General features: G+C 46.0%; 1 protein-coding gene across 2 annotated transcripts in view; it reads left to right on the top strand.

Annotated features, from left to right (window-relative positions):
• LOC139292453 (spectrin beta chain, non-erythrocytic 1-like) overlaps positions 1–24,423 on the top strand; it is a 40,048-nt gene that overhangs the window by 11,431 nt on the left and 4,194 nt on the right. The window contains exons 3-32 of one of the 2 annotated variants that reach the window (XM_070914807.1): positions 3,770–3,921; positions 5,299–5,472; positions 7,894–7,985; positions 8,620–8,700; positions 9,062–9,177; positions 9,527–9,639; positions 9,997–10,184; positions 10,901–11,018; positions 11,652–11,810; positions 11,958–12,260; positions 12,534–12,687; positions 12,988–13,858; positions 13,940–14,077; positions 14,231–14,987; positions 15,375–15,577; positions 16,249–16,339; positions 16,536–16,682; positions 17,073–17,336; positions 17,908–18,132; positions 18,810–18,899; positions 19,389–19,667; positions 20,004–20,134; positions 20,286–20,490; positions 20,816–21,190; positions 21,828–22,072; positions 22,160–22,298; positions 22,738–22,822; positions 23,369–23,565; positions 24,066–24,172; positions 24,291–24,339. In XM_070914807.1, coding sequence (XP_070770908.1) covers positions 3,770–3,921; positions 5,299–5,472; positions 7,894–7,985; positions 8,620–8,700; positions 9,062–9,177; positions 9,527–9,639; positions 9,997–10,184; positions 10,901–11,018; positions 11,652–11,810; positions 11,958–12,260; positions 12,534–12,687; positions 12,988–13,858; positions 13,940–14,077; positions 14,231–14,987; positions 15,375–15,577; positions 16,249–16,339; positions 16,536–16,682; positions 17,073–17,336; positions 17,908–18,132; positions 18,810–18,899; positions 19,389–19,667; positions 20,004–20,134; positions 20,286–20,490; positions 20,816–21,190; positions 21,828–22,072; positions 22,160–22,298; positions 22,738–22,822; positions 23,369–23,565; positions 24,066–24,172; positions 24,291–24,339 — 6,248 coding nt within the window. Of the gene's footprint in view, positions 1–3,769; positions 3,922–5,298; positions 5,473–7,893; positions 7,986–8,619; positions 8,701–9,061; positions 9,178–9,526; positions 9,640–9,996; positions 10,185–10,900; positions 11,019–11,651; positions 11,811–11,957; positions 12,261–12,533; positions 12,688–12,987; positions 13,859–13,939; positions 14,078–14,230; positions 14,988–15,374; positions 15,578–16,248; positions 16,340–16,535; positions 16,683–17,072; positions 17,337–17,907; positions 18,133–18,809; positions 18,900–19,388; positions 19,668–20,003; positions 20,135–20,285; positions 20,491–20,815; positions 21,191–21,827; positions 22,073–22,159; positions 22,299–22,737; positions 22,823–23,368; positions 23,566–24,065; positions 24,173–24,290; positions 24,340–24,423 lie in introns of those variants that run through there. The other variant, XM_070914799.1, reaches the window with a different exon arrangement.

Consider the following 24,423-nt stretch of genomic DNA (forward strand, 5'->3'; position numbering starts at 1 on the left):
TGGGAGTCGTAGTTGACTTTTGGCGTGTGTGTGTATATTTGTTTCTTATTTCCTGCCCTTCAGTCAGGAATGTGAAGGAACAATGAAGGGAAACACCCGCCCCTCCCCTCCCTACCGTTTAACCCCCTGATGACATCATTGTCAAGCTGTAATGCCATTGGCTGATTGGTGAATCCCATTTCCCCATCACACACACTTAGACACACTCCATTATTACACCCCCCCCTTTAACTCTCTGTGTTTCTGATCATATTTGGTTCCTTTGATTTAATTTTTATAAGATACAGTTTTAATGTTTTTAACTGTCTGAGACGAACAGAACGATCAGTCAGAGCAGGAAGAAATCAGCAGCAGAAGAAGAATGAGCAGCATTTAGCTGCTGCACACACACACTCACACACACACACACACTCACTCACACACTCACACACACTCACTCGTCCTGCGAGCGTCACTTTGACCTCTGGACTCTTTTTCTTTCACCTCCTGAAAACACGAGGACGTCTTCTGTCTTCGTGTTTTAGCTGTGAGTCCAGTTTTATTCTATATTTCTGTGATTTAAAAGTCAGTTTTTGGGGATTTTGCTTATTAGAATTTGTTCACTTTTAAAAAAGCCTATTTTTTCACCTCACAGAAGGTTTTTATTTCTGGTGTTCAGCACAGAATGAGCAGCAAGTCTGATGTGTGCTTCTCTTAGTTTTCCAGTTTTGCAGAGATTTCTTCAGTTTTTCACTGTTTCGCCGGCAGACTCGACTATGACCCTGATCTCTGAGCTCTCAGTGAGCTGATCTCAACAGGAGGAGCTTTTATTTCTTCAGGACTTGTTTTCCTCTGGTGTTGGATTCTTTTCTGGAGGTGTATTTCTTTATTAGTTGTGAATATTTGGGACTGTGATGGAGGTGGAGTGGGCGTCGGTGGACTCGGCTCAGCTGCAGTTCAACTACAACCAGCTGGAGGGTCGATTCAAACAGCTCCAAGGTAAGAAGAGAAGAAGAAGAAGAGACCCGAAGCTGAGGTCAGCGGTCACAGCAGCAGAGGGAGGGGAGAGATGCTGGTTTCGTTTGCACTGGTCAGATTGGGGTGATGAGCTGATGACGGATGAATGTTTCTCCTCTTTGTTCTGTTTTTCTTATTTGACTAAAAATATCTGAAAACTGAGAAGCTGAAAAAGTTCAAAACATTTCAAGGATTTTCTAGAAATCTAGAAATGTTCTAGAAAAAGTCTTCAGATGTGATTGAAAGGATTTATTCAGTGATTGTTTCTGAGGCGTTCAGCTTCTGAGAGGACTGAAATAAATCGGCACAGCTGTGTCTGGTTGCAGTGTGTGATTGGTCAACAGTGTTGCAGTGGAAGTTGAACTTGGTTGAATTGTTTTGCCGGAGCTCTCTGTGCTGCGGCAGGAAGTTGTACCAGTGGATGAGGTTGAAGTGGTCGGTGACCTTTGACCTACGGCGGTTCAGCTGCTCGTAGTTAAAGTTTAAACAGAGTTTACTGCTGAACACACAGCGACACTCCAGAAACATCAAACTATAAACTGACAACACAAACTTGTAATGTAACACTAACATGAGACTGTAAAACACTGACTGCAAACTGTTCACATCGCCCTCATTTTGTCATCTGGTAGATTCAGTCTGAAGCTGATCTGAACACCACCTGCTCTGGTCAGTCACTTTAATCCCCTCTTTTTATTTTAAAGTTTATCTCTGAGTTTTTTTCTTCTGCTGCTTTTTATCAGCTCAGGAAATTTGACTTTTGTGTGAAAATGGAGGAAGTCAGAAATGCTGTCTGATAGATGCTAACACCAACGTTGTAGGCTTGTTTGGGAACCAATACGTTTCTGGGGACTGGGCCTCACTGATTACTGTACAAAAACACACAACTTTATTCACTGATTTTGGTGAAACTCCATCATTTTATGGAGAAAATGTGTTCTGGTTTTCCCTCTGATGTCCTCCGGCTGCTCTGCCTCAGCTCTCGGTGATTTACGGAGTTTCCTGATGGACAGAAAGCTTTAGAAAGTAGCTGCTAACTGCTGCTAACTGTAGCTGCCGTTAGCTAGTTAGCCGTGCAGCTAGCAGTCCTATTAGCTTAGCTGAATCTGTCCGGATTGGGAGCTCGGAGCACCGCGGGAGTGTTGGTGTTTACACCGTTAGCACAGCTGCACGGCTAACTGAGCTAACTAGCTATGGGCAGCTACAGTTAGCAGTAGTTAGCGATTACTCTAGCAACAGGTAAAGCCACCTATCCATCAAGAAACGACCAACTTTCCTTCACATTCAAAAAAGCACTTTCTGCAGAGACGAGTAACTCAGACAGACGGAGCAGGTGGAGGAGCGTCCCTGTACTTGGTGGGCGTGCTGTGATTGGAGCAGATGACCTGCTGGGGGCGTGGCTGTATAGTTGTGACATCACAACCTTATAGCCATGCACCTTCACTAAAAAGAAGACGGTACTGCCTCATCCAGCTGATCTTACCTTCTCAGCTGAAACAGAAAGTGAGGGAGACAAAGCTGACCCCAGATCCACACTCAGTTATTACTTACAAGTGCACAAACACTACAAAGGCAGCTCACAGCCATACACAACAGGTCTGGGTTCATTTCACACTTTATTGACAGAAGATAAAGTAGCGACAACAGAACATTTGACGATTCGTTAATACTAATTAAAGGCGAATAAAGTCACAAGGTCAAAATAGAAGACTGATGACAGAAATATTCTAAATGACTGTAGGAATATTATAAAACATTATAGAGATGTTAATGCAAAGTAAGCTCACTTTAAAGTTATTAAATCCTACCAGTGTGAACAAATTCTATGTGATGGAGTTTTATTTTGAAGGTCTAGTGGAAGCTAAAACGACCACATCCCACAGGAAGTAATGATAATAATAAAGTGTGAGTGAGTGAAGCCCTGTTTGAAGATTCAGCTCAGAGCTGCTCTCAGACAGCAGCACTGTGTGGATTCTGATCGATCAATAATCAATATGTCTTCTGTCAGTGGGCGGGGCCTGGACTAATCTGTCTGGTCTCCATCTGCTGGGTTTGACCTGCAGGTCAAAGTCAGTGTCAATGACACAGACGTCAGTCATGTGACAACTCATCAAACAGGAAGCTAGGGGCGGGACTTAATTATTCACCACAACAGGAAGGCTACGAAATGTAAAAGTACTGTGTTACAAGTAAAATCCTGCATCAACTGTGTGTGAAGTAAAAGTAATTAATATAAAAGGTTTCATCAGACTGATTGGCTCTCTGCTGAACGAAGGGAACTTCCTGACTGCTGTTGAATTCATTTACGTTTCACATCCTTCCTGCTTCCTCTGGGTCAAAGGTCAAACACCAAAATAACCCTTTAAGAAAACAGAGAGAAACATCATGAAGCCCAGATGCCTTCGCTGCTGACATCAGATGACTTCCCAGCTGAAAGCCAAAGCTCTGTCTATTGATTATTGATTGGACTGGGTGTCCCATTTGTTGTCTTTCCGTCTGAGACGTCCTCAGTGTGACCTTCAGACACCGGGAAGCTTCCAGGTTATCGTTCTGTCGCTCTGAACATCATGTTACTGTCCCGACACCACGGTTCAGTGGGTTGTTTGACCTCAGATTTGCCTCTCAGGCTACATACAGGCTGCCTACCTTATTGGTAAAGGTTGTTGGGAATACCTGCAGACACTACTCAGGGCTGAAAAACAGAACTCAAAGTTTGCTGGACTAACTTACTGTGTGTGTGTGTGTGTGTGTGTGTGTGTGTGTGCGCGCACAGATGAGCGTGAGGCGGTGCAGAAGAAGACCTTCACTAAGTGGGTGAACTCTCACCTGTCCAGAGTCTCCTGCAGGATCACAGACCTCTACATGGACCTGAGAGACGGACGCATGCTGATCAAACTGCTGGAGGTCCTATCAGGAGAGAGACTGGTACAGTACACACTAAATACACAGAGTACACATCTCTCGGGGGTACTACTTTCTGCCAACTTCCATCAGCACGTTATAGATTCACTGGATGGATTTTAGGTGACATAACTAACTAAACTTCTTTCCAATAAAGTTATCCTCTCGGGGTGATTTTGTTTCTAAATTTGAGAATATGTTGTGAGTGGTGATGTAAAACTTTAGCGCAGCCAATTGGAGAGTTTCATCAACACCCCGTGAAGAGAGACTCCGGCTCTTACCGGCGTGCGTCTTTGGCCCGCAAGACTTCCAAGTCTCACGCAGGCGAGCATCCAGAGCAAGTCGGACAAATTCACTACCCATCATGCAATTCACTCAACAAGACGTCGACCAAAACTGTGCAGGTCTGCGTCGGTCTGGCTCATCTCAGACAAGCCTAACAAGTCAAGGATTTCAGACAGAGTGACACTCCTTGGTTAGAGCCTGCTGGGTATTGTAGTCTGTTTGCAGCAGAGCCTGCTGGGTAGTGTAGTCTGTTTGCAGCAGAGCCTGCTGGGTATTGTAGTCGTTCTCCTGATAAAATGATTCTTCATTCATTAATCGTTCGCTCATTAACTCTTTCCGACATAACAAACAGTCTCTACTTTCTCTACAATGAGCAGACACATGAATGAATCATCATCATTTTACATCATAACTGACAGCTGATTTACACATCTACATTATCAAGGAGTATTTATCTGAAGAGTTTCTGCTGTGGACAGTATGGTTGTACTTTTGAGGCTCTATATAAAGCACCAGTCTCTACGGGAGTCTTACATGCAGTGTTGGACAGTTGTCATGGTTCAGAGGGAGTGATTTCACTCACAGCTTTAATTGTGTGAGAGCTGAACCAGGTGTGTCCTACTTCCTGTTTTCCTCCTTAACAACTGGAGCTCGTTAGAGTTTCGGACAGTGCGGTGGAGCTGGTGGACTCGTCCAGATAAGAGATTGGAGTTTGCTGGTTGGCGTCCAGCTGCTGCCACCCCTTCCTGAAGACCAAGGACACTTTACTGTTCACTCATTTCCTCTGCTGCATTCAGGGCCAGGAAGATGGTCAGTTTTCTCCACATCCTGTGTTAAACCAAACCTGGGTCTGATCCCACCTGGTCTCTGCGGCAATGGTTTGGTTTTATCACTTGCTATGATATCTTTCATAAAACATAAATCTCTTTAAGCCTGAATTTCTTCTTTATGGGTCTTTTATTGTGAAAAATGTATTTGTAGAGAGAAGTTGGAGGTTTTCTCATTCACTTCAACAGAGTCAGAGTTTGATCACAGCAGCACCTGGTGGACAGTAGAGGAACTGCAGGTGAAAAGCTGTCCTGACTGTTCTTTCTTCGTCTCTGTTTTTCTCTGCAGCCAAAACCCACCAAAGGCCGGATGCGTATTCACTGTCTGGAGAACGTGGACAAAGCTCTGCAGTTCCTGAAGGAACAGAGGGTTCACCTGGAGAACATGGGCTCCCACGACATCGTGGACGGAAACCACCGACTGACGCTGGGCCTCATCTGGACCATCATCCTCCGTTTCCAGGTAACGACATACACACACTAAAGACCAACACCTGGGAGGACTTCACCTATCAGGACAGGTGTGATGCTGTTACCTGTCTGAAGTATCTGAAGTGTCACTGTAGTTCAAACGTGCTGAGAGCCTCCAGCTGACACGACCACTGATCCACGAAACAAAAGTAAATCAGATTTTGTTGTTGTAGTCTCAGTTAAATGTTATTATTTTATATTTATTCTTTTTTATTTATTATTTTATAAGTTAAAGCATTGTTGAGACAGTTACTTTATTTTTACTCGTATTGAGTAATAAAGTATATAACCATCAAACTGAAATATCCAATAAATAGATCTTTTTTAATGTGGCTGATTATTATGAAACGTGTATTTGTCAAACAAATATAACGTCCATCTTCCATCAATACAAATACGAAACCAAAAGAGAAAAACATCACTTCTATCACATGTACTTCTATAAACTTTCAAATAACATTAATGTGATGAATTACACATAATTAGAATATCAGAACAGAGCCACCCCGCAAAATCCCATTAATAAAAAGCATTATTTATATTTACAAATATTAAAACTCTGGATGCACCCCACCTCCCCGGCTCTCACTCTAGAACGAGCCCTTCGTCTAGCTCCTAACGTCCCCGGCTGCTTTATGCAGATGATATGTTGACCTTTGTTAGTAGTCCAGAGACTTCCATCCCTGTGTTGTTCCATCAACTCCTTTTCCAGATTCTCGGTCTACATGTGAAGCTCTGACTCACCGGATGTAGGCTGTTGGGGAGCCAGACCTGTCTCCAATACTTCTTGGCTTTTGTAGTGCTCTTTTAAAAATCAATTTTATTTCCTGTTTATTGTTATAACAAACACAAAAGCAAATTCCTTCTGTGTAAAAACCTACTTCAACGCCCCCTGCTGGTCTGGAAATGCAACTGCCTTGTTTAATGACGTCATACTGAAGGTTTTCAATGTATTTTTTTCAATAAACTTTGGATGGTTTGGCAACAGATACCAGTGTAACCTAAGAAAAGCTGATTTGATGCAGCAAAATGACGAGAAACAAAACACAATAATCTCATCAGACATTTTAGTATTTCTTAGTGAATATTCTAGATTTCATGTTCTTATGAAACCTTGAGCAGGTGGAAAAGCTGCTGCTGAACAAACTCAGGGCCACGCCCCCTTTATTACTCTGTAACAGATCGGCCTCTGATTGGTCCAGTGCCAGTTATTTAACAGCTCAGGTTAAAGTCCAGGTTTTGTTTTACTGACAGCAGACCGTCGTCATGGAAACCTAGTCCAGGTGACATCACACAATCCTGGATCGACCTTTGACCTCTGGGAAAATCTGACCAATCAGCTCCCACTTCCTCTTACAACCATCCAGTAAGAGCTGCTCAGGCTGAACTTCTTCAGTGTACGTGACCAATCAAACCTCTCAAGTCTCTGAACTGAAACTCTGACAGTGTTCACTAAAAATGCCGAGTTATTATTACAATCAAGGTGTGTCAGTCTTCTGATATTCACACCAAAATCAGATCGTCAGTCTGAGAAAAGATGGAGGTCCAGAGGACTCCTGAGTCACTGAGACCAGCAATAAACTTTTAAAATCATACTTTAACAGCGTGTGGGTTAATGAAAATTATCCAATCAGATCACCAACTTATATAAACAATCCAATAACTGATGGTTTGTACAACTCTGCTGTGATTCTTTATTATGAAACAAGGTTTGTTCAGTTCATTAAGTGCACAAAATCAATAACACTTAATTAATACATTAATAAAGGTGATTTCATGGCCATTGTGGGATTATCTGGTGAAACTGGAACAACATGTAGACCATCAAACATTTAATGCCAGAAACAATCTACTGGACAAATACATATTTTACTTTGTTTCATCTGCTCACCTGTCAGACAATCACAGTGGACATAAAACATGATGTCATCATGATGCATGAAGCTCTGAGGATGAAATAAGATAAATAATCTTCAGGAAGCCTGACAGGCTGAGTTTAGGGCAAAAACCGTCTGATGTTCGTCTTCCTGGATGACCACTGACGTGATGAGGTGTTCACATTTTATTGTCCAGTACAGTAGCAAACACCTGGGAGGGGAGGGGCTTCAGCTCTCCCCAACCAATCACTGAAGCTGGCACCATGTTGAACCTTCACAGACTGCCAATACAATAATGCTAATGCTAATGCTAATTTTGAACATGTATGTATCTATAGATGACACCGTGGTCATTTTCATAAATAATCAAGGTACAGTCCATAGTCAGACAGGTGGAGGTGTGACTGCAGGAGCAGTGTACTCACCTGTAAACGTCAGACAGGTGGAGGTGTGACTGCAGGAGCAGTGTAGTCACCTGTAAATGTCAGACAGGTCCTCCACCTGGAGGTGTGACTCTGATGTGTTTGTATTTTCAGATTCAGGACATCAGTGTGGAGACTGAAGACAACAAAGAGAAGCGATCAGCCAAAGACGCTCTGCTGCTCTGGTGTCAGATGAAGACGGCAGGGTGAGACTGAGTACCTGTAGTAATACTACTACTACTACTGCTATTGGTTACTAGTGATACTTACACCGCAGCCGTGTTGAGTACTTCCGTCATGTACAGTATGTTAGCTGATACCGCACAGGTGAGCCAATCCAGAGAGATGATGTGATGATAAACGGTGTGTCGATGAAGTGTGACAGTATTCTGATTCAGCAACTCGTGTCGTCACACTTAATGTTATAAGTGTGTGTTTCAATGTGTGTATGTGGTGCTTGAGTCAAACATGAACACGTATGAACACGTGCTGCAGTATCCAGTTCACTGACAGTAGCAGTTTTTCTGTAGTATTTCTGATTATCGTGATAATACCGTTTGCTGTGATAATAATTTGATCACTTGTTTCCTGTGGATTCAGTGTAACCTCACATAAACATAATAGATTATATGTAAACATAGAAGAATTCATCATGAACTCGTCAGGAAACACTGAGCTCAGCACAGCAGGCACTGACGATATTAACCCCCCCCCCCAAGGGGAAGGTAGATTCAGAGTCTACAGGTGGATGCTGGGTTGGAGGCCACACCACCATGAGTAAAGGGGGGGTTGGATGTATGTTGCAGTGAGAGCAGTTCACCATGTTTCTGTTTCCATCAGGTATCCCAACGTGAACATCCACAACTTCTCCACCAGCTGGAGAGACGGCATGGCCTTCAACGCTCTCATCCACAAACACAGGTAACATCTTCATCATCTTCATCCACAAACACGGGTACCATTTTCATCATCAAATGATGATTCAATCTTTTTCCTGATGTGAGGATTTAATTATGTCAATATCAACATATCAAATGGTCATATGTTGTTTTGTAATTCCAGTTTTCTGATCTCATTATTTAATTATATAAATAATAAATATGTTAATATCTACAGCAATATCTTGAGGCATGTTAATCAAGGTTTCTGCTCATGACTTTGTCAACCCTGTCAGGTAAATCTGGGAAAATGCATCAATGTGAGACATTGAATTAAATAAAAAAACAACTTTTTATCTCAAAACTATATTTATGTCAAACTTTATTTTGTTTCTTATTTTCAGGCCTGATCTGATCGACTTTGACAAGCTGAAGAAGTCCAATGCTCACTACAACCTGCAGAATGCTTTTAACCTGGCAGAGCAACACCTGGGCCTCACCAAGCTGCTGGACCCAGAGGGTGAGATCCTGAACCAGATCATCTAAACCTGCAGTGAATGTCTCACTCTATGCTGACGACATTGCTTTGACTTTCTATTACCTCCACTTGTTAATCTGTTTGTTACACTGTGACGGCAGCACGCACAAATCAGCTGAAGGCACAAATAAACACAAACAGGTCGTTTTATAGTTCAATATTTAGTTTGTTCTTTACAATTGTGTGAGTGTTTATGATACATTTAGTCATTTATTTCATGATGTGTTTGTGAAGCCATTTTAGAGCAGTGGTTCCCAACTCCAGAGATCGACGTGAACTCATCAATCAAGTCCCTCAACCAATAACGTGCATGTGGTTGTTTGCGTTACAGATATCAGCGTGGACCATCCTGATGAGAAGTCAGTCATCACCTATGTGGTGACGTATTATCACTACTTCTCCAAGATGAAGGCTCTGAAGGTGGAGGGCAAACGTATCGGAAAGGTCAGAAAACAGATTCGAACTCCAACAAACTGAGTGAATTTAAATGTTTAAATGTAATCTGACTCTGAAGTGTTAAATGAGAAACATCTGTTCACATCCAGTGGGAATGAATTGTTAAGACAAGAGCGTGAAATCCTTTAAAAACAGGGTTTAACGTGACACAAGCCAATAGCTGCATTTCACCAGTAGGTGTCGGAATTCTCACAGATCTGGAAACAGTTTACGTGACACAGTTTGACTTCCAGGGACAAAGATAAATTTGTTTACATTTTACAACAAGAAAATAAAGAGTCAAACGTCCAGCTGAGAGATCTGAAGGGCAAGTGATGTTTTAATGCCCCTTATGTTCGAACACAGGTGTTGGATAACGCCATCGAGACGGAGAAGATGATCGAGAAGTACGAGTCTCTGGCCTCTGACCTGCTGGAGTGGATCGAGCAGACCATCATCATCCTCAACAACAGAAAGTTCGCCAACTCTCTGGTCGGAGTCCAGCAGCAGCTTCAGGCCTTCAACACCTACCGAACTGTCGAGAAACCTCCAAAGTCAGAACCTTTACCTTCACTTCTCCTCCTCTCCTCTCCACCCTCCTCATCCTCACTCTGTCCTCAGATGTCTGAGCCAGCAGCAGGATATCTGAACAACTATGAGCCAGATTTTGGTTAAATTTAAGTGTTCATCGCCCCAACTAAACCAATTCTAATAATTTGGTGACCCACCCATCCTCTAGTGCCTCCACCCATCCAAGTCACAGTGGCAGGAGACTAAAGGCATCTTGACCAACTGCGTCTAAACCCAAAGTGTTATCTGAATGTCTCAAAGGCTGCTGCCTCCCTGATCTCTCTCAAACCACTCTGGAAGTCTGTTTTCTTCCACCTGGTTTTTGTGCATTTTTAACTGGTGCGTTACAAAAACCTGAGTGGAAACTCTGGAAATTAAAACAGTGTAAATGTGATGACGAGGAGGCTGTGAACTTCCTCACAACACAGATGTCATGTTTCCATCATGTTCTCCACATGGTTCTCCATCGTCTGAGCTTCCACTGGAGCTCTTAAATGACGTCATCTCGTTGTGTCCTCTTCTTCTTCTGTGGTGGTTTAATGGCAGCGACTGGAGAATTAGCTCCACTCAGACATCTCTGCACTGTGTACATTATCAAGGTTACCTCCTCCACCTCCTCCTCTCCATCCCTCTCAGACTCTGCTACCATCTTCCACCTCCTCTGCTTCCTCCTTTAAATGTGTGTCTCTTCTGTCTTCAGGTTCACAGAGAAGGGAAACCTGGAAGTTCTCCTCTTCACCATCCAGAGTAAGATGAGAGCCAACAACCAGAAGGTCTACATGCCCCGAGAGGGAAAACTCATCTCAGATATCAACAAGGTCAGAGCTGAAACCACCACCTCCAGGACTGAGGTTTCCATAGTTGGTTTCATTTTGAGATGTTTTTCACTGTTTCCTGACACTTTATGGACTAAATGATTTATAAATTAATCAGTAATATAATCTGCAAAGAAAATTATTAGTTGCAGCCCTAAACAAATGAATCTCTCTATTTTATCTCTCCCTGCTCTTTCTTATTAGCAAAAACACAAACATGTAGGAAACCTTCATGCAGCAGCTTCTAATGTTGAGTCGACTGACAGCAGAAAATATCAGCTGTCAATAATTAACGTTAATTCAGAACGTGTGACTGTTGTCTATTTAATCTGTTATTTAAATGTTTCAATACATATTTAATCAACATTTAATATGCTGCTCATGTCGTTGTCATTAAAGAACAGACACATTAGGCTGCTGACATATTCAGCCAACAAAAAAATTAACTGGATCGTCGGAGTTCAGATGGACTGAAGCTCGAGAGTCCTTCAGGACTGAGGTTGACTGGAGTTTACAGTTTGGTTCTTGGAGGTCTTCATGCCACCAGCAGCAACACTAAAGTTAATATAAACAGCTGTTGCTTCATGGCTCTTCATAAGTTTGTTAAGAAGTGTTTGGCGATGTGTTCATCGTCAGGCCTGGGAGCGATTGGAGAAGGCGGAGCATGAGAGGGAGCTGGCTTTGAGGACGGAGCTGATTCGTCAGGAGAAACTGGAACAACTTGCCAGACGATTTGACCGCAAGGCGGCCATGAGAGAGACCTGGCTCAGCGAAAACCAGAGGCTGGTGTCACAGGTAAGAAGACACACCGTCAGCAGCCACCAGCAGCATTCAAATCTGCTCTGTAAATGTCCTGTGCTCCTCTTGGAGAACAAAATCTGTACAAAAAATTGGTGGTGGTATGTGGTTTCATGAATGTACCGCCGCCTCCTTTCTCTCCAGGACAACTTTGGTTTTGACCTTCAGGCTGTCGAGGCAGCCACCAAGAAGCATGAGGCGATTGAAACGGACATCGCGGCATATGAGGAGCGTGTCCAGGCTGTAGTTGCTGTGGCGAAGGAGCTGGAGGTGGAGCACTACCACGATATCAAACGCATCACGGCCAGGAAGGACAACGTTATCCGGCTTTGGGAGTACCTGCTGGAGCTGCTGAAGGCCCGCAGACAGAGACTGGAGATGAACCTGGGTCTGCAAAGAGTCTTCCAGGAGATGCTGTACATCATGGACTGGATGGACGAGATGAAGGTACACTGACGACCAGAGAGACTGCCAAAATAACAAATCCTACCCTTACATGGTAGATTTTAGGGTCAGATGAGAAATTGGTTATCAGTTTAATTTCTGTTCGTCTAACACAGAGAAAGGTCCAGGACATGTTTATCTCAAAGGCTGGAAACGGGGCCACTGTTAGCTTCCTTGTAGCAATGCTCTTCTTATCTTTGAATTCGAGCATGAAGCTGATCACTGCCATCCTAACTGGTACTCTCTCTCATCTGTTTGTCTGTCTTTGGTTTCCAGATGTTGCTGCTGTCTCAGGATTATGGGAAGCATCTGTTGGGTGTTGAGGACCTGCTGCAGAAACATGCCCTGGTGGAGGCTGACATCGCCATCCAGGCTGACAGGGTGAAGGCAGTCAGCACCAACGCCAACAAGTACTCTGTCAACAACGACGGTGAGCAGCGTGCAGCATGATCTGTCCTCGTCCTTTGGTTGAAATATTTTGTCTAAATTCTAAGATGTTCTTACTTATTCATCATGTGTTTTTATTCTGTTTTTCACAAATTACTTCCTAACAAGGCATCTTTTAGGGCTAGGAGCTGAGACAGTAGTTAGACATTTTACTTTGATGAGGCCAACCACTGAAAACATCTTTCTGTAGTGGTTTGTAGCAATTGTCTACAGTCTATTATTTCAAGCCTTGAAAATGAGAACATAAACAGTTAAGTGCTGAAAATAGTGTCTTCCTGTCCAGGCTACAAGCCCTGCGACCCTCAGGTCATCCAGGACCGGGTTTCCCACCTGGAGTTCTGCTACCAGGAGCTGACCCAGCTGGCCGCAGAACGTCGCGCCCGTCTGGAGGAATCCCGCCGTCTCTGGAAGTTCTTCTGGGAGATGGCAGAGGAGGAGGGCTGGATCCGTGAGAAGGAGCAGATCCTGTCCTCTGTCGAGTGCGGCAAGGACCTGACGGGGGCGCTGCGCCTCCTCAGCCAGCAACGTGCCCTGGAGGACGAGATGAGCGGCCGTGCCGGCCACCTCCAGCACACCATTGCAGAGGGCCAGGCCATGGTGGAGGCCGGGCACTTTGCTGCCTCTAAGATCCAGGAGCGTATTGCCGACCTGCAGGCTCAGTGGGCAGCGCTGGAACAGCTGGCAGTGGTGAGGAAGAAGAGGCTGGAGGAGGCTCTGGCACTGCACCAGTTCCAGGCTGATGCAGATGATGTTGACGCCTGGACGCTGGACGCCCTGCGCATTGTCTCCAGTGGAGAGACGGGCCATGACGAATTCTCCACCCAGGCTCTGGTCAGGAAGCACAAGGATGCAGCAGCAGAGGTGGCCAGCTACCGCCCGGTCATCGACTCACTCCACGAGCAGGCCGCCTCCCTGCCTAACGAGGAGGCTGAGTCAGAGGAGGTGAGTGGTCGGCTGGCCGGCATCGAAGAACGCTACAAGGAGGTGGCAGAACTGACGAAGCTGAGGAAGCAGGCGCTGCAGGATGCTCTGGCGCTGTACAAGATGTTCAGCGAGGCCAACGCCTGTGAGGTTTGGATCGATGAGAAGGAGCAGTGGCTGAACAGCATGGAGATCCCTGAAAAACTGGAGGACCTGGAGGTCATACAACACAGGTAGGACCACAAGATGCTGGGTTTGTAATTGGACATCTCTTTTAGCCAGCACTGTATTCATGCGGACTATGTCCTTGGCAGGTTTGAGAGTCTGGAACCAGAGATGAACAACCAGGCGTCTCGTGTTGCTGTGGTGAATCAGATCGCCCGGCAGCTGATGCACAGTGGTCATTCGAGCGAAAAGGACATCAAGACCCAGCAAGACAAACTCAACAACAGGTACGAAGAGATGTGACACGTAATAAGTAGCTGTGTTTTGTGAATGGAAAAACAAAAAATATAAAGATGTCTATTTGTCCTCAACGTAAACACCATGAAACTGTAGGTGTGATTGGACCTGTAGACTGTGATGATCCTCTTCTCTACCTCTAGGTGGAGCCAGTTCCGTGATCTGGTGGACCAGAAGAAGGAGTCCCTGAACTCAGCTCTGGGTGTGCAGAACTACCACCTCGACTGCAACGAGACCAAGTCCTGGATCAAAGAGAAGACCAAAGTCATTGAGTCCACCCAGGAACTGGGCAATGACCTCACTGGGGTCATGGCCCTGCAGCGCAAACTGACTGGTATGGAGCGTGACCTGGCCGCCATCGAGGACAAACTGGGAGATCTGCGAGGTGAGGCTGAAAGGCTGGCAGAGGAGCACCCCGACCAGGCCAAGGCCATCACAGGCCGTTTGGCTGAGATCACTGCCGTCTGGGAGGAAATGAAGAACACTCTGAAGAACCGTGAGGAGTCTCTGGGCGAGGCAAGGAAGCTGCAGCAGTTCCTGCGTGAGCTGGACGACTTCCAGTCTTGGCTGTCCCGCACTCAGACAGCCATCGCCTCCGAGGACATGCCCAACACGCTGGCTGAGGCCGAGAAGCTCATGGCCCAGCACGAAAGCATCAAGAATGAGATCCAGAACTATGAGGAGGACTACCAGAAGATGCGGGACATGGGGGAAATGGTGACGCAGGGCCAGACAGACGCACAGTACATGTTCCTGCGACAGAGGCTACAGGCTCTCGACACTGGATGGAACGAACTGCACAAGATGTGGGAGAACCGACAAAACCTGCTGTCCCAGTCCCATGCTTACCAGCTGTTCCTCAGAGACACCAAGCAGGCTGAGGCCTTTCTCAACAACCAGGTAAACACAAAGTGTAGTGTCTTTCACGCCTTTAACACCAGGTTCATGATGCCCATGTCCTGTGACCCATGTTGAAGACATGACTCAAGATCAGGATTGGAGTAGGTGGTGTATTCTGATAACAGAACAGGTCACTCTGTCCAACACTTTGGTCCAAATCAAAATATGTCAACTACTTTCCTGTTGTACTACCATAAAATGTCAACTTGGCCCACAAGATACAATCAAACTGTAATGGGTTAATTGGCTCAAAATTTGCTCTTCAGAGGATGAAGCCTTGTGATTTGAATAAGCTTTCCTCTAGCGTCATCCTAAGCATAAACTTAACCTCAGCATGTTACTGTCCCACAAACAACCTGTATCTTGACCCTGTGTCATCGCCTGCAGGAGTACGTCCTGGCTCACACAGAGATGCCCACCACTCTGGAAGGCGCCGAGGCAGCCATCAAGAAGCAGGAGGACTTCATGACCACCATGGATGCCAACGAAGACAAGATCAACGGTGTGGTGGAAGCCGGCAGGCGGCTGGCCAGTGACGGAAACCTCAACGGCGAACGTATCCAGGAGAGAGTCGCCTCCATCGACGACAGGTAGACATCCGCTTCAGTTCAGACGTTTGAGACTTTCTGTCTGCTATGGGTTGATAAGTATGAGTCTGTTGAATCTCTGTCCACACCATCATAGCTCTGTCGCGCCCAGCTCTGATGCAGGATTGTACTAAAGTGCAGCGCTACATCACAGCTTCACAGGGTGTGGGAAGAACATGTAGTCACCAGTAGCTGGCAGATCATCACAAGGTCCATTTAGCAGCTGTTATGAAGCTATTGATCATATCACATGATCTTCATCAGCCAATGAAGTTCGCCCAGTCGTCATATTGTCTTAGAAACTGAAGTTCTTAACCTTTTAAACAGCAGCTGAGAAGTAGGGCAAACTGGGCAAACTCTGCCCATGAAGATCATATGATATGATCGAAAGCTGCAGAACAGGTACTCAATGGACCATGTGGTGAAATAGTTGGATTGTTATATTATATTTTATTGTATTGTATTATATTGTGTTATACTGTATTATACCATGGTGACTTACCAGCAAATACAGTCTGCGTAGTGTCTTCATATTTTGCGTCTAACGCTGTCAGCGTAGGAGAATCTATTGCCTAGTTATTAGTTATTAATGAACAAATAATTAACCCGCCAATCAGCATGAAGTATTCTTTATGTGATGGCGTCTTGATCTAACCTCATCCTCTGTGTTTCAGGCATAAGAAGAACAGGGAGGCTGCAGTGGAGCTGCTGATGAGACTGAAGGACAACAGAGACCTGCAGAAGTTCCTGCAGGACTGCCAGGAGGTCAGTCTCTCCTCAAACACTTTATAAAGAACTTCAAATTTAAAGGCAGATTTCAGTTTGTTTTGCTCCAAACAAAGTAACTTAATGCTTGATTTCATTTAGAGGTGATGCATAAAGTTTAATTTTTGCTCCAGTAAAGATGGCGGGGTCATCCATCAGTCCAGACTTTACATTCTGTGTTTGTGTGTGTGTCCAGCTGTCTCTGTGGATCAATGAGAAGATGCTCACTGCTCAGGACATGACCTACGACGAGGCCAGGAACCTGCACAGCAAGTGGCTGAAGCACCAGGCCTTCATGGCCGAACTGCAGTCCAACAAGGAGTGGCTGGACAAGATCCAGAAGGTATGGAGGGTCTGAACATTGCTACTACTAGATCAGGACCTTCTGTTGCAGATGCATTTACTTCACATGTGCAGCTGTACCCTGCATGGATGGGGCAGAGTGGTAGATCATCTCTGTGATGCAAGTCAATTACAGAAGTCATAGATGACTCTAGGGAACAGAATTCTCTTCATTTTAAAGCATAAAATCCCTTTTAAAGTTTGAACATGACGTAACTCACCTTCGAGGGAAGTGAACGACCACGTTGAGAGTGCAAATGAGTTTGTTTCTCGGTGACACCTCCTGGGCTCAGTCTGAATGAGGGTGGAACATACAGGGAGAGAACGTTACTCTTTACTTTTAAGTGACCTTTGACCTGACCTGACTTTTTCCTGGTTTATGGGACTTTAGGACGGCATGCTGCTGGTGTCGGAGAAGCCGGAGACGGAGGCGGTGGTGAAGGAGAAGCTGTCGGCGCTCCACGCGATGTGGGAGGAGTTAGAGTCCACCACACAGACCAAAGCTCAGTGTCTGTTCGACGCCAACAAGGCCGAGCTGTTCACTCAGAGCTGCGCAGACCTCGACAAGTGGATGGGAGGCCTCGAGGGTCAGATCCAGTCTGACGACTACGGAAAAGACCTGACATCCGTCAACATCATGCTCAAAAAACAACAGGTACAATGACAGTATCAGTGCAGTAGTGAAAGAAGTTGTAGTACTAACGGTGGAGAGGAACTTACTTAACTTGAGTATTTCCATTTATGATACTTTATACTTCTACTGTACTACATTTATCTGACAGCTGCAGTTACTCGTTACTTTATAGATTCAGACTTTACACAAAAACATGATCAGATTTTAAAATATTATATAAACTGTAAAAGTACAACATAAAATACTGGTAATTGTTACAATAATACAGGATGTAATGATTAACATTCTGCACAATGAGTACTTTTACTGACAGTACTAACAGTACAGGATACAGGATCCAAGTACTTCTTTCACTGCTGATTACTAGTAGCATTAAATGTAGCTTTACTAGTAATAGTAGTAGTATTTGTTGTAGTATTAGCACTATTATCAGAAAGAGTAGTAGTAGTACTTCCAGCTGTAGTAGTATTACCAGTTGCAGTATTACAGCAGTAGTCTGACAGTAGTAGTTTCTTGTAATAGTGTCAGTACTAATATAAGCAACAGTATCAGTAGCTGTAGTATGAGTCTGACTTGTTGTCCCCCCCCACAGATGCTGGAGAACCAGGTGGAGGTGCGTCAGCGGGAGGTGGTAGAGTTGCAGAGCCAGGTGAAGGCTTTGGGTCAGGAGGTGAAGGACACCGACGAGGTGGACGGGCGGAGGCAGCTGGTGGAGAGGAAGTTCCAGGAGCTGCTGGAGCCGCTGCGACGCCGCAGGAACTTCCTGGTGGCGTCCAGAGAAGTTCACCAGTTCAACCGAGATGTTGAGGACGAGATTGTACGTAAACTGAGCCTGACTGTAAAACTGAGCCTAAAACTGAGCCTAAAACTGAGCTGGAGAGTTGATGTATTTTTCCTGTTTCAAATAAGAAGATACATTGATATTAACATTAATGATTTCTGATGAATTCCAGACTCCATCACTGTAAACCTGCATGTAAAATAAAGATTATTATCTATAAAACTTAAACTCTTCAGATAAATTTAGACCAGTCTAGTTATCAGCTGCTCCGACAACAAACTGAGCCACTGAGACACACACACCTCTGCTCTGATATATTTTCACTTATTTTACTTTTATAAATGTCCTCATCCTCATTTTACTTTCTGAGCGGCACGCCGACAGGGGGCCGACAGGGGGGCCGACAGGGGGCTGACAGGGGGCCGACAGGGGGCCGACCAGTGGCCACTGAAGCCTGAGCGGTCTGCCTACACTGGGCCGGTGGTGGTAGCTTGGTATCTCTGATGTTTCCACGGTTACAGCTTCATGTGTTTTATTATGCTAATGATGTGTTTCTTCTGATGACGTAATTTAGAAGTGAGGCGTTCTGCTTCCCTGTAGATGTGTTTAACTGTGACGCTGCAGTGACAGTCTACAGCGCCACCATCAGGAGAACTGTGGCAGCGGCTGCTTCTCAGTGTTTCTCACTGTGTTTTCGCTGTTTTGTCTTCCAGCTGTGGGTTCAGGAGAGGATGCCTGTGGCCACGTCCACCGACCACGGAAACAACCTGCAGACCGTCCAGCTGCTCATCAAGAAGAACCAGGTGAGAGAACTGTTCTGTTGTCAAACTTCAGCCTGAATACTTACTGATACCAACCCAAGATCACTCATGTTGCTGTGCATCACTTCGCAGACATCAAGCAAACCACATCAGACCAAAGGGTATCAGATGTTAGACCTCAGGTACTAGAACACACAGTATCCGGTGTCTGATCCCTGAGCGTGACGGTGGATATGATATATCCTCAGATGGTTCAGACTCAGAGGAGGAGCACTTATTTTTGAGTGAGTGAATCCCTTACGGGTGGCGCTTTGGATTGACATGAGCAGGCGCAAACTGAGCTCCAGCCCTCAGAAGGGCTGCAAAGACAAACAAAATGAACTCCCCTTTGTCAGTGTGATGCTTTCGTCTGCATAGAAATTTGATGTGATTTATTTTATTTGTGGAACATGGAGGTGAGATGCAGCGCTCCCTCTGCCGATTCATGAAACTGGAGGAATGATCATATTCATTTGAGCTCTTCCTCCTCAGACTCTGCAGAAGGAGATCCAGGGTCATCAGCCTCGAATCGACGACATCCTGGAGCGCACGGAGAGCCTCCTGAAGGGCGAGTCCTCCAGCGGAGATGTTATCCGTCAGCGTCTGGCCGACCTCCAGGAGCTGTGGAGGCAGCTGATGGAGGAGGCGGAGCGGCGTCACGGCCGGCTGGAGGAGGCGCACAAAGCTCAGCAGTACTACTTTGATGCTGCAGAGGCCGAGGCCTGGATGAGCGAGCAGGAGCTGTACATGATGTCAGAGGAGAAGGCCAAGGTGGGGGGGCAGAGACATACTCTCAGTACTGTAAAGACTACATCAACAAAACACCAACACTTCCTTATGTCCTTTCACATTAAAAGCTGTATGAACCTCTAAAGCACATTTAAAGTGAAGTGATGGGGATGTCAGGCATCAGACCTGCATTATTACCTGATCCTGAGGCCCCTTCTTGTACCGGGGCCCCTAGTTAAAGTCTACTTAAGGTCTTCACAGGGGCCCCCCACCCTACAGAAGAGCCAGAGACACAAAACGTCTCGTGTAGTTTTTTCCAAATGGATATAAATATGTACAATGTTGGAAATATGCTGTAACAGAGGATGTTTTGATCAGGATGAGCTGAGCGCCGTCACCATGCAGAAGAAGCACCAGATCGTGGAGCAGGCGGTGGAGGACTACGCCGAGACCGTCCACCAGCTGTCCAAGACCAGCAGAGGACTGGTGGCCGACAGACACCCTGAGAGGTACCTGAGAGGAAGTCCTGCAGCTCCATCTGACCCCCTCCCACACAATCCTGGATCAAACTCTGTAAACGGAACCAGTTCAGTATAGTCTGTCGTTGCCATAGTAACAGGAGTGTGTGTGTGTGTGTGTGTGTGTGTGTGTGTGTGTCAGTGAGCGTATCAGCATGCGTCAGTCTCAGGTGGATAAGCTGTACGCCGGCCTGAAGGACCTATCAGAGGAGAGGCGGGGCAAACTGGACGAGAGGCTCCGCCTCTTCCAGCTGAACCGGGAGGTGGACGACCTCGAGCAGTGGATCGCTGAGCGGGAGGTGGTGGCCGGGTCACATGAGCTGGGACAGGACTACGAACATGTTACTGTACGTTACTGCGAGTACTACTACTGGTACTACTGGTACTACTGATACTACTACGACTACTAGTAATACAATATTAGACAGGACTGTAAATCTTTTTCACTACATGTGGTACTATGTAATGTGAATACTACTACTATGACTAATAACAGTAGCAGTAATTCTACTTTATTATGATCCCCACTACTCTTAATACACCTCAGTCAGTACTACTACTTTGGTTGTTACTGCTGTGATTACTACCATTATTACTACAATTACTACAGTGGACTGCATTATTATATTTGATACTACTACCTGACCTCTGACCTGTGTGCTCCGTGCTCAGATGTTGCAGGAACGTTTCCGGGAGTTCGCTCGGGACACCGGGAACATCGGTCAGGAGCGTGTGGACGGCGTCAACCGCCTGGCGGACGAGCTGATCAACACCGGTCACGGCGACGCGGCGACTGTGGCGGAGTGGAAGGATGGGCTGAACGAGGCCTGGGCTGACCTGCTGGAGCTCATCGACACCAGGACGCAGATCCTCGCCGCCTCTTTCGAGCTCCACAAGTTCTACCACGACGCTAAGGAGATCCTGGGACGCATCCTGGACAAACAGAAGAAGCTGCCAGAGGAGGTCGGCCGCGACCAGAACACGGTGGAGACGCTGCAGAGGATGCACACCACCTTCGAACACGACATCCAGGCCCTCGGAACACAGGTCAGCGCCTAACCTGCTTTATGGGGACACATCGGGTTTATGGGGACATTTAGTTTGAGGTTCAGTCCTGGTCATACCAGCATTCATGACCATGAACATTTGGAATAAAATCATTGCCTTGATTCGCTTGTAGAGAGGACATTTGTGTTTTAAGTTCAGCTTTTATGAACCAATTGGAAACCATACAAGAACTCTCACTTTTCTTTCAAGCTTGGGGACAATTCACGATTTTAATAGATCTTTTTAGATGAAACATCTACATTTGTTCGAGACGTGACGGAAGCCAGTCAGGATTCGAATCTTATAAGCAACTGAAATTTACTGAATGAAACTTTTTGTTTATAGCACTGATATATAACGTTTGTCTCACAGATTCAGAGGATTCAAGTGTCCAATAAACAAACAGGATTTAAGTTTCTCAGATCCAACGAGTCATTTTCAGATCTAAAGATTCAAGTCAACAAATCAACTTGAAAGAGTAGAATTCAAAACGCGGAAATCCAGAGAGTCTCAGCTGACCTCATGATACCTCATACAAACAATATACACATTTCTGAGTTTAAATCAGTGGAGAGCAGAACACTGGCATCAGATCATTTGGTCACACGTGGTTCGACCTTTGACCTTTGTGTGGCAGGTGAGGCAGCTGCAGGACGACGCGGTGCGCCTCCAGTCGGCGTACGCCGGAGATAAAGCCGACGACATCCAGCGGAGGGAGAGTGAGGTGCTGGAGGCCTGGAGGAGTCTGCTGGAGGCCTGCGACGGACGCAGGGTCCGCCTCCTGGACACCGGAGACAAGTTCAGGTTTTTCAGCATGGTCCGAGACCTGATGCTGTGGATGGACGACGTGATCCGGCTCATCGAGGCCCAGGAGAACCCCAGGTAGACAGAGTCGGCTGCCGTCTGCTGGACTGAACATTTCACCTGATCACAGCTGTGATAAACGTGCGTGTTTGCTTGTGTGTTCAGAGACGTGTCGTCAGTGGAGCTGCTGATGAACAACCATCAGGGCATCAAGGCGGAGATCGACGCCCGCAACGACAGCTTCACCGCCTGCATCGAGCTGGGGAAAGCCCTGCTGGCCAGAAAACACTACGCTTCAGAGGAGGTGAGGAGGGTTAAAACTCCACTGATCAAGAGGAATACATCGCTTGTGTGTGTGTGTGCTTTCGATCCAATCCAACAATTATTAGGTTTTATTTTCAACAGTCAACTATCAGTGACTAAAACTCGAGGGTTAATCTGATCTGTAATCAGCTGCGTTTGTCCTTCATGGTTCAGAAAACACTGAGTCTTGCTTACAAAGCAGGTTAAAGTTCTGAGGAGGCTGCGTTCAGCCCCGACTAAACGTTTATTTAAACAGAAACAGCTCAGGAGGCCATTCTCTGCGTTCTTTTGGAATACGTCGCTGCTGATTGGGTAACACCTCTGACACACCCACCAGGAAACATGTCGTTCACCCTGGAAACTGTTGAATGACACGTTTCCTTCTTCCAGAGAAAATGATGATCAGTGGTTTGGAAGCTAATTGTTGTGTTTGTGTTCAGATTAAAGAGAAGTTACTGCAGCTGACGGACAAGAGGAAAGAGATGATTGACAAGTGGGAGGATCGATGGGAGTGGCTACGACTCGGTAAGATTCACACGAAGCGTTAACACAAGCCTCAGACAGGGTCAGAGGTCAGAGGTCACAGCAGTGCGATCAGAGCTGCTGCCTGCAGGCTGAAAGATGATTGGACGCTGCAGTGATGAGTCAGCACTGATGAAGACTCCTCAGGCTCTCGCTGTCCTTTAACGAAGCTGACTGAGCTTCTTCTCAGCCGCCTGTCAAACCGCCGGCTCCGACCAATCAGGAAACGCTGCAGGTGCTTCAGCCGACTCATCAGGACGGAGACTCCACACTGCTGGAGGTTTATAGAAACTCTCAGCAGGTTGAACACTTTGTTGGTCTCAGTTGAGTCCGTTTGGACTGAACAAAAGAAAATGTGAATTGATTATATTGCTTCATATTTTAATAGTTAATAGCATTTATAGTGTTTCAGCTCTAAACACATTAAAAGCCTTCAGGAGAGAGCATTTATTTTGACACACCTGTACAGGAAGTAGAATATAAACAGTATTGTTGTTAGTAACAGAAAGTGTTTGTAGCAGAGTGGTGACATGATTCCCCCCCCCCCAGTCCTGGAGGTGCACCAGTTCTCCCGGGATGCGGGGGTGGCCGAGGCCTGGCTGCTGGGTCAGGAGCCCTACCTGTCCAGCAGGGAGATGGGTCAGAGCGTGGACGAGGTGGAGAAGCTCATAAAACGCCACGAGGCCTTCGAGAAGTCCGCCGCCACCTGGGAGGAGCGCTTCTCTGCCCTGGAACGGCTGACTACGGTGAGCAAGGGGGGACAAAACACCACGTGCTCTTGTTTATGCAACAGAACAGTTTTCTCATTTACAGGGAACCAAAGTTAAGAAGCTGATTTTAACATTTGATCAACTCCAGTGAGGATGTAAAGATCTCACAAGAGAATTCATTGTTTATAGAAATCTATTCACTGAGCCGACGTTAGACACTGACGTTAATTAGAGTCGTAGAAACCAGGCGAGAGCATCCTCACGAGCCGGGGGCTGTGATGAGCGCTCACGAGGCGGTGAACTCGCTAACTGTAACCTGAGCTAAGCTAAGGTTAGCCAGCTAGCTGTAACTTAGCTATGCTGCATGTATCTGGCGTTGGTTGCTTGGTAACGTTAGCTGAAGTAACGTGTGGTAAGCTAGTTACTGCTAGCTAGAAATGATTTCTTTTCTCATGAACATGATGAACGTCTTCTGCAGTCTTCAGGGATTTCTCTCCAGCCAATCACAGCTGTCCGTGTGTCTGTCTGTTTTCCAGCTGGAGTTGCTGGAGGTGAGGAGGTTGCAAGAAGAAGAGGAGAGGATGAGGAAGCCGCCGTCTCCAGAGCCGGCTGTGATTCAGCAGGAGGAGCCTCAACAGGAGAGGTGAAAGCTCCGGAAATGATATCTGAGTTTGGTCAGCGGCGTCTAGTGGACATTAGAGGAACTGCAGCTCTGACTGAATGACACAATAAACAGTAACGTACTGTGTTTCTCTCTTCAGCGGAGTCATCACTCAGAACGGACTCCCTTCAGACCAGGACTCTCCTCGGGTCAGTAATATTAATCATTTACCATGTCACTAAATATTAAAGGAACCCTGTGGAGGTTTTGACCACTCGCAGTGGGTCCCTGTT

Source organism: Enoplosus armatus, chromosome 2, assembly GCF_043641665.1.
Source record: "Enoplosus armatus isolate fEnoArm2 chromosome 2, fEnoArm2.hap1, whole genome shotgun sequence".
Classification (NCBI taxonomy): Eukaryota; Metazoa; Chordata; class Actinopteri; order Centrarchiformes; family Enoplosidae; genus Enoplosus; species Enoplosus armatus.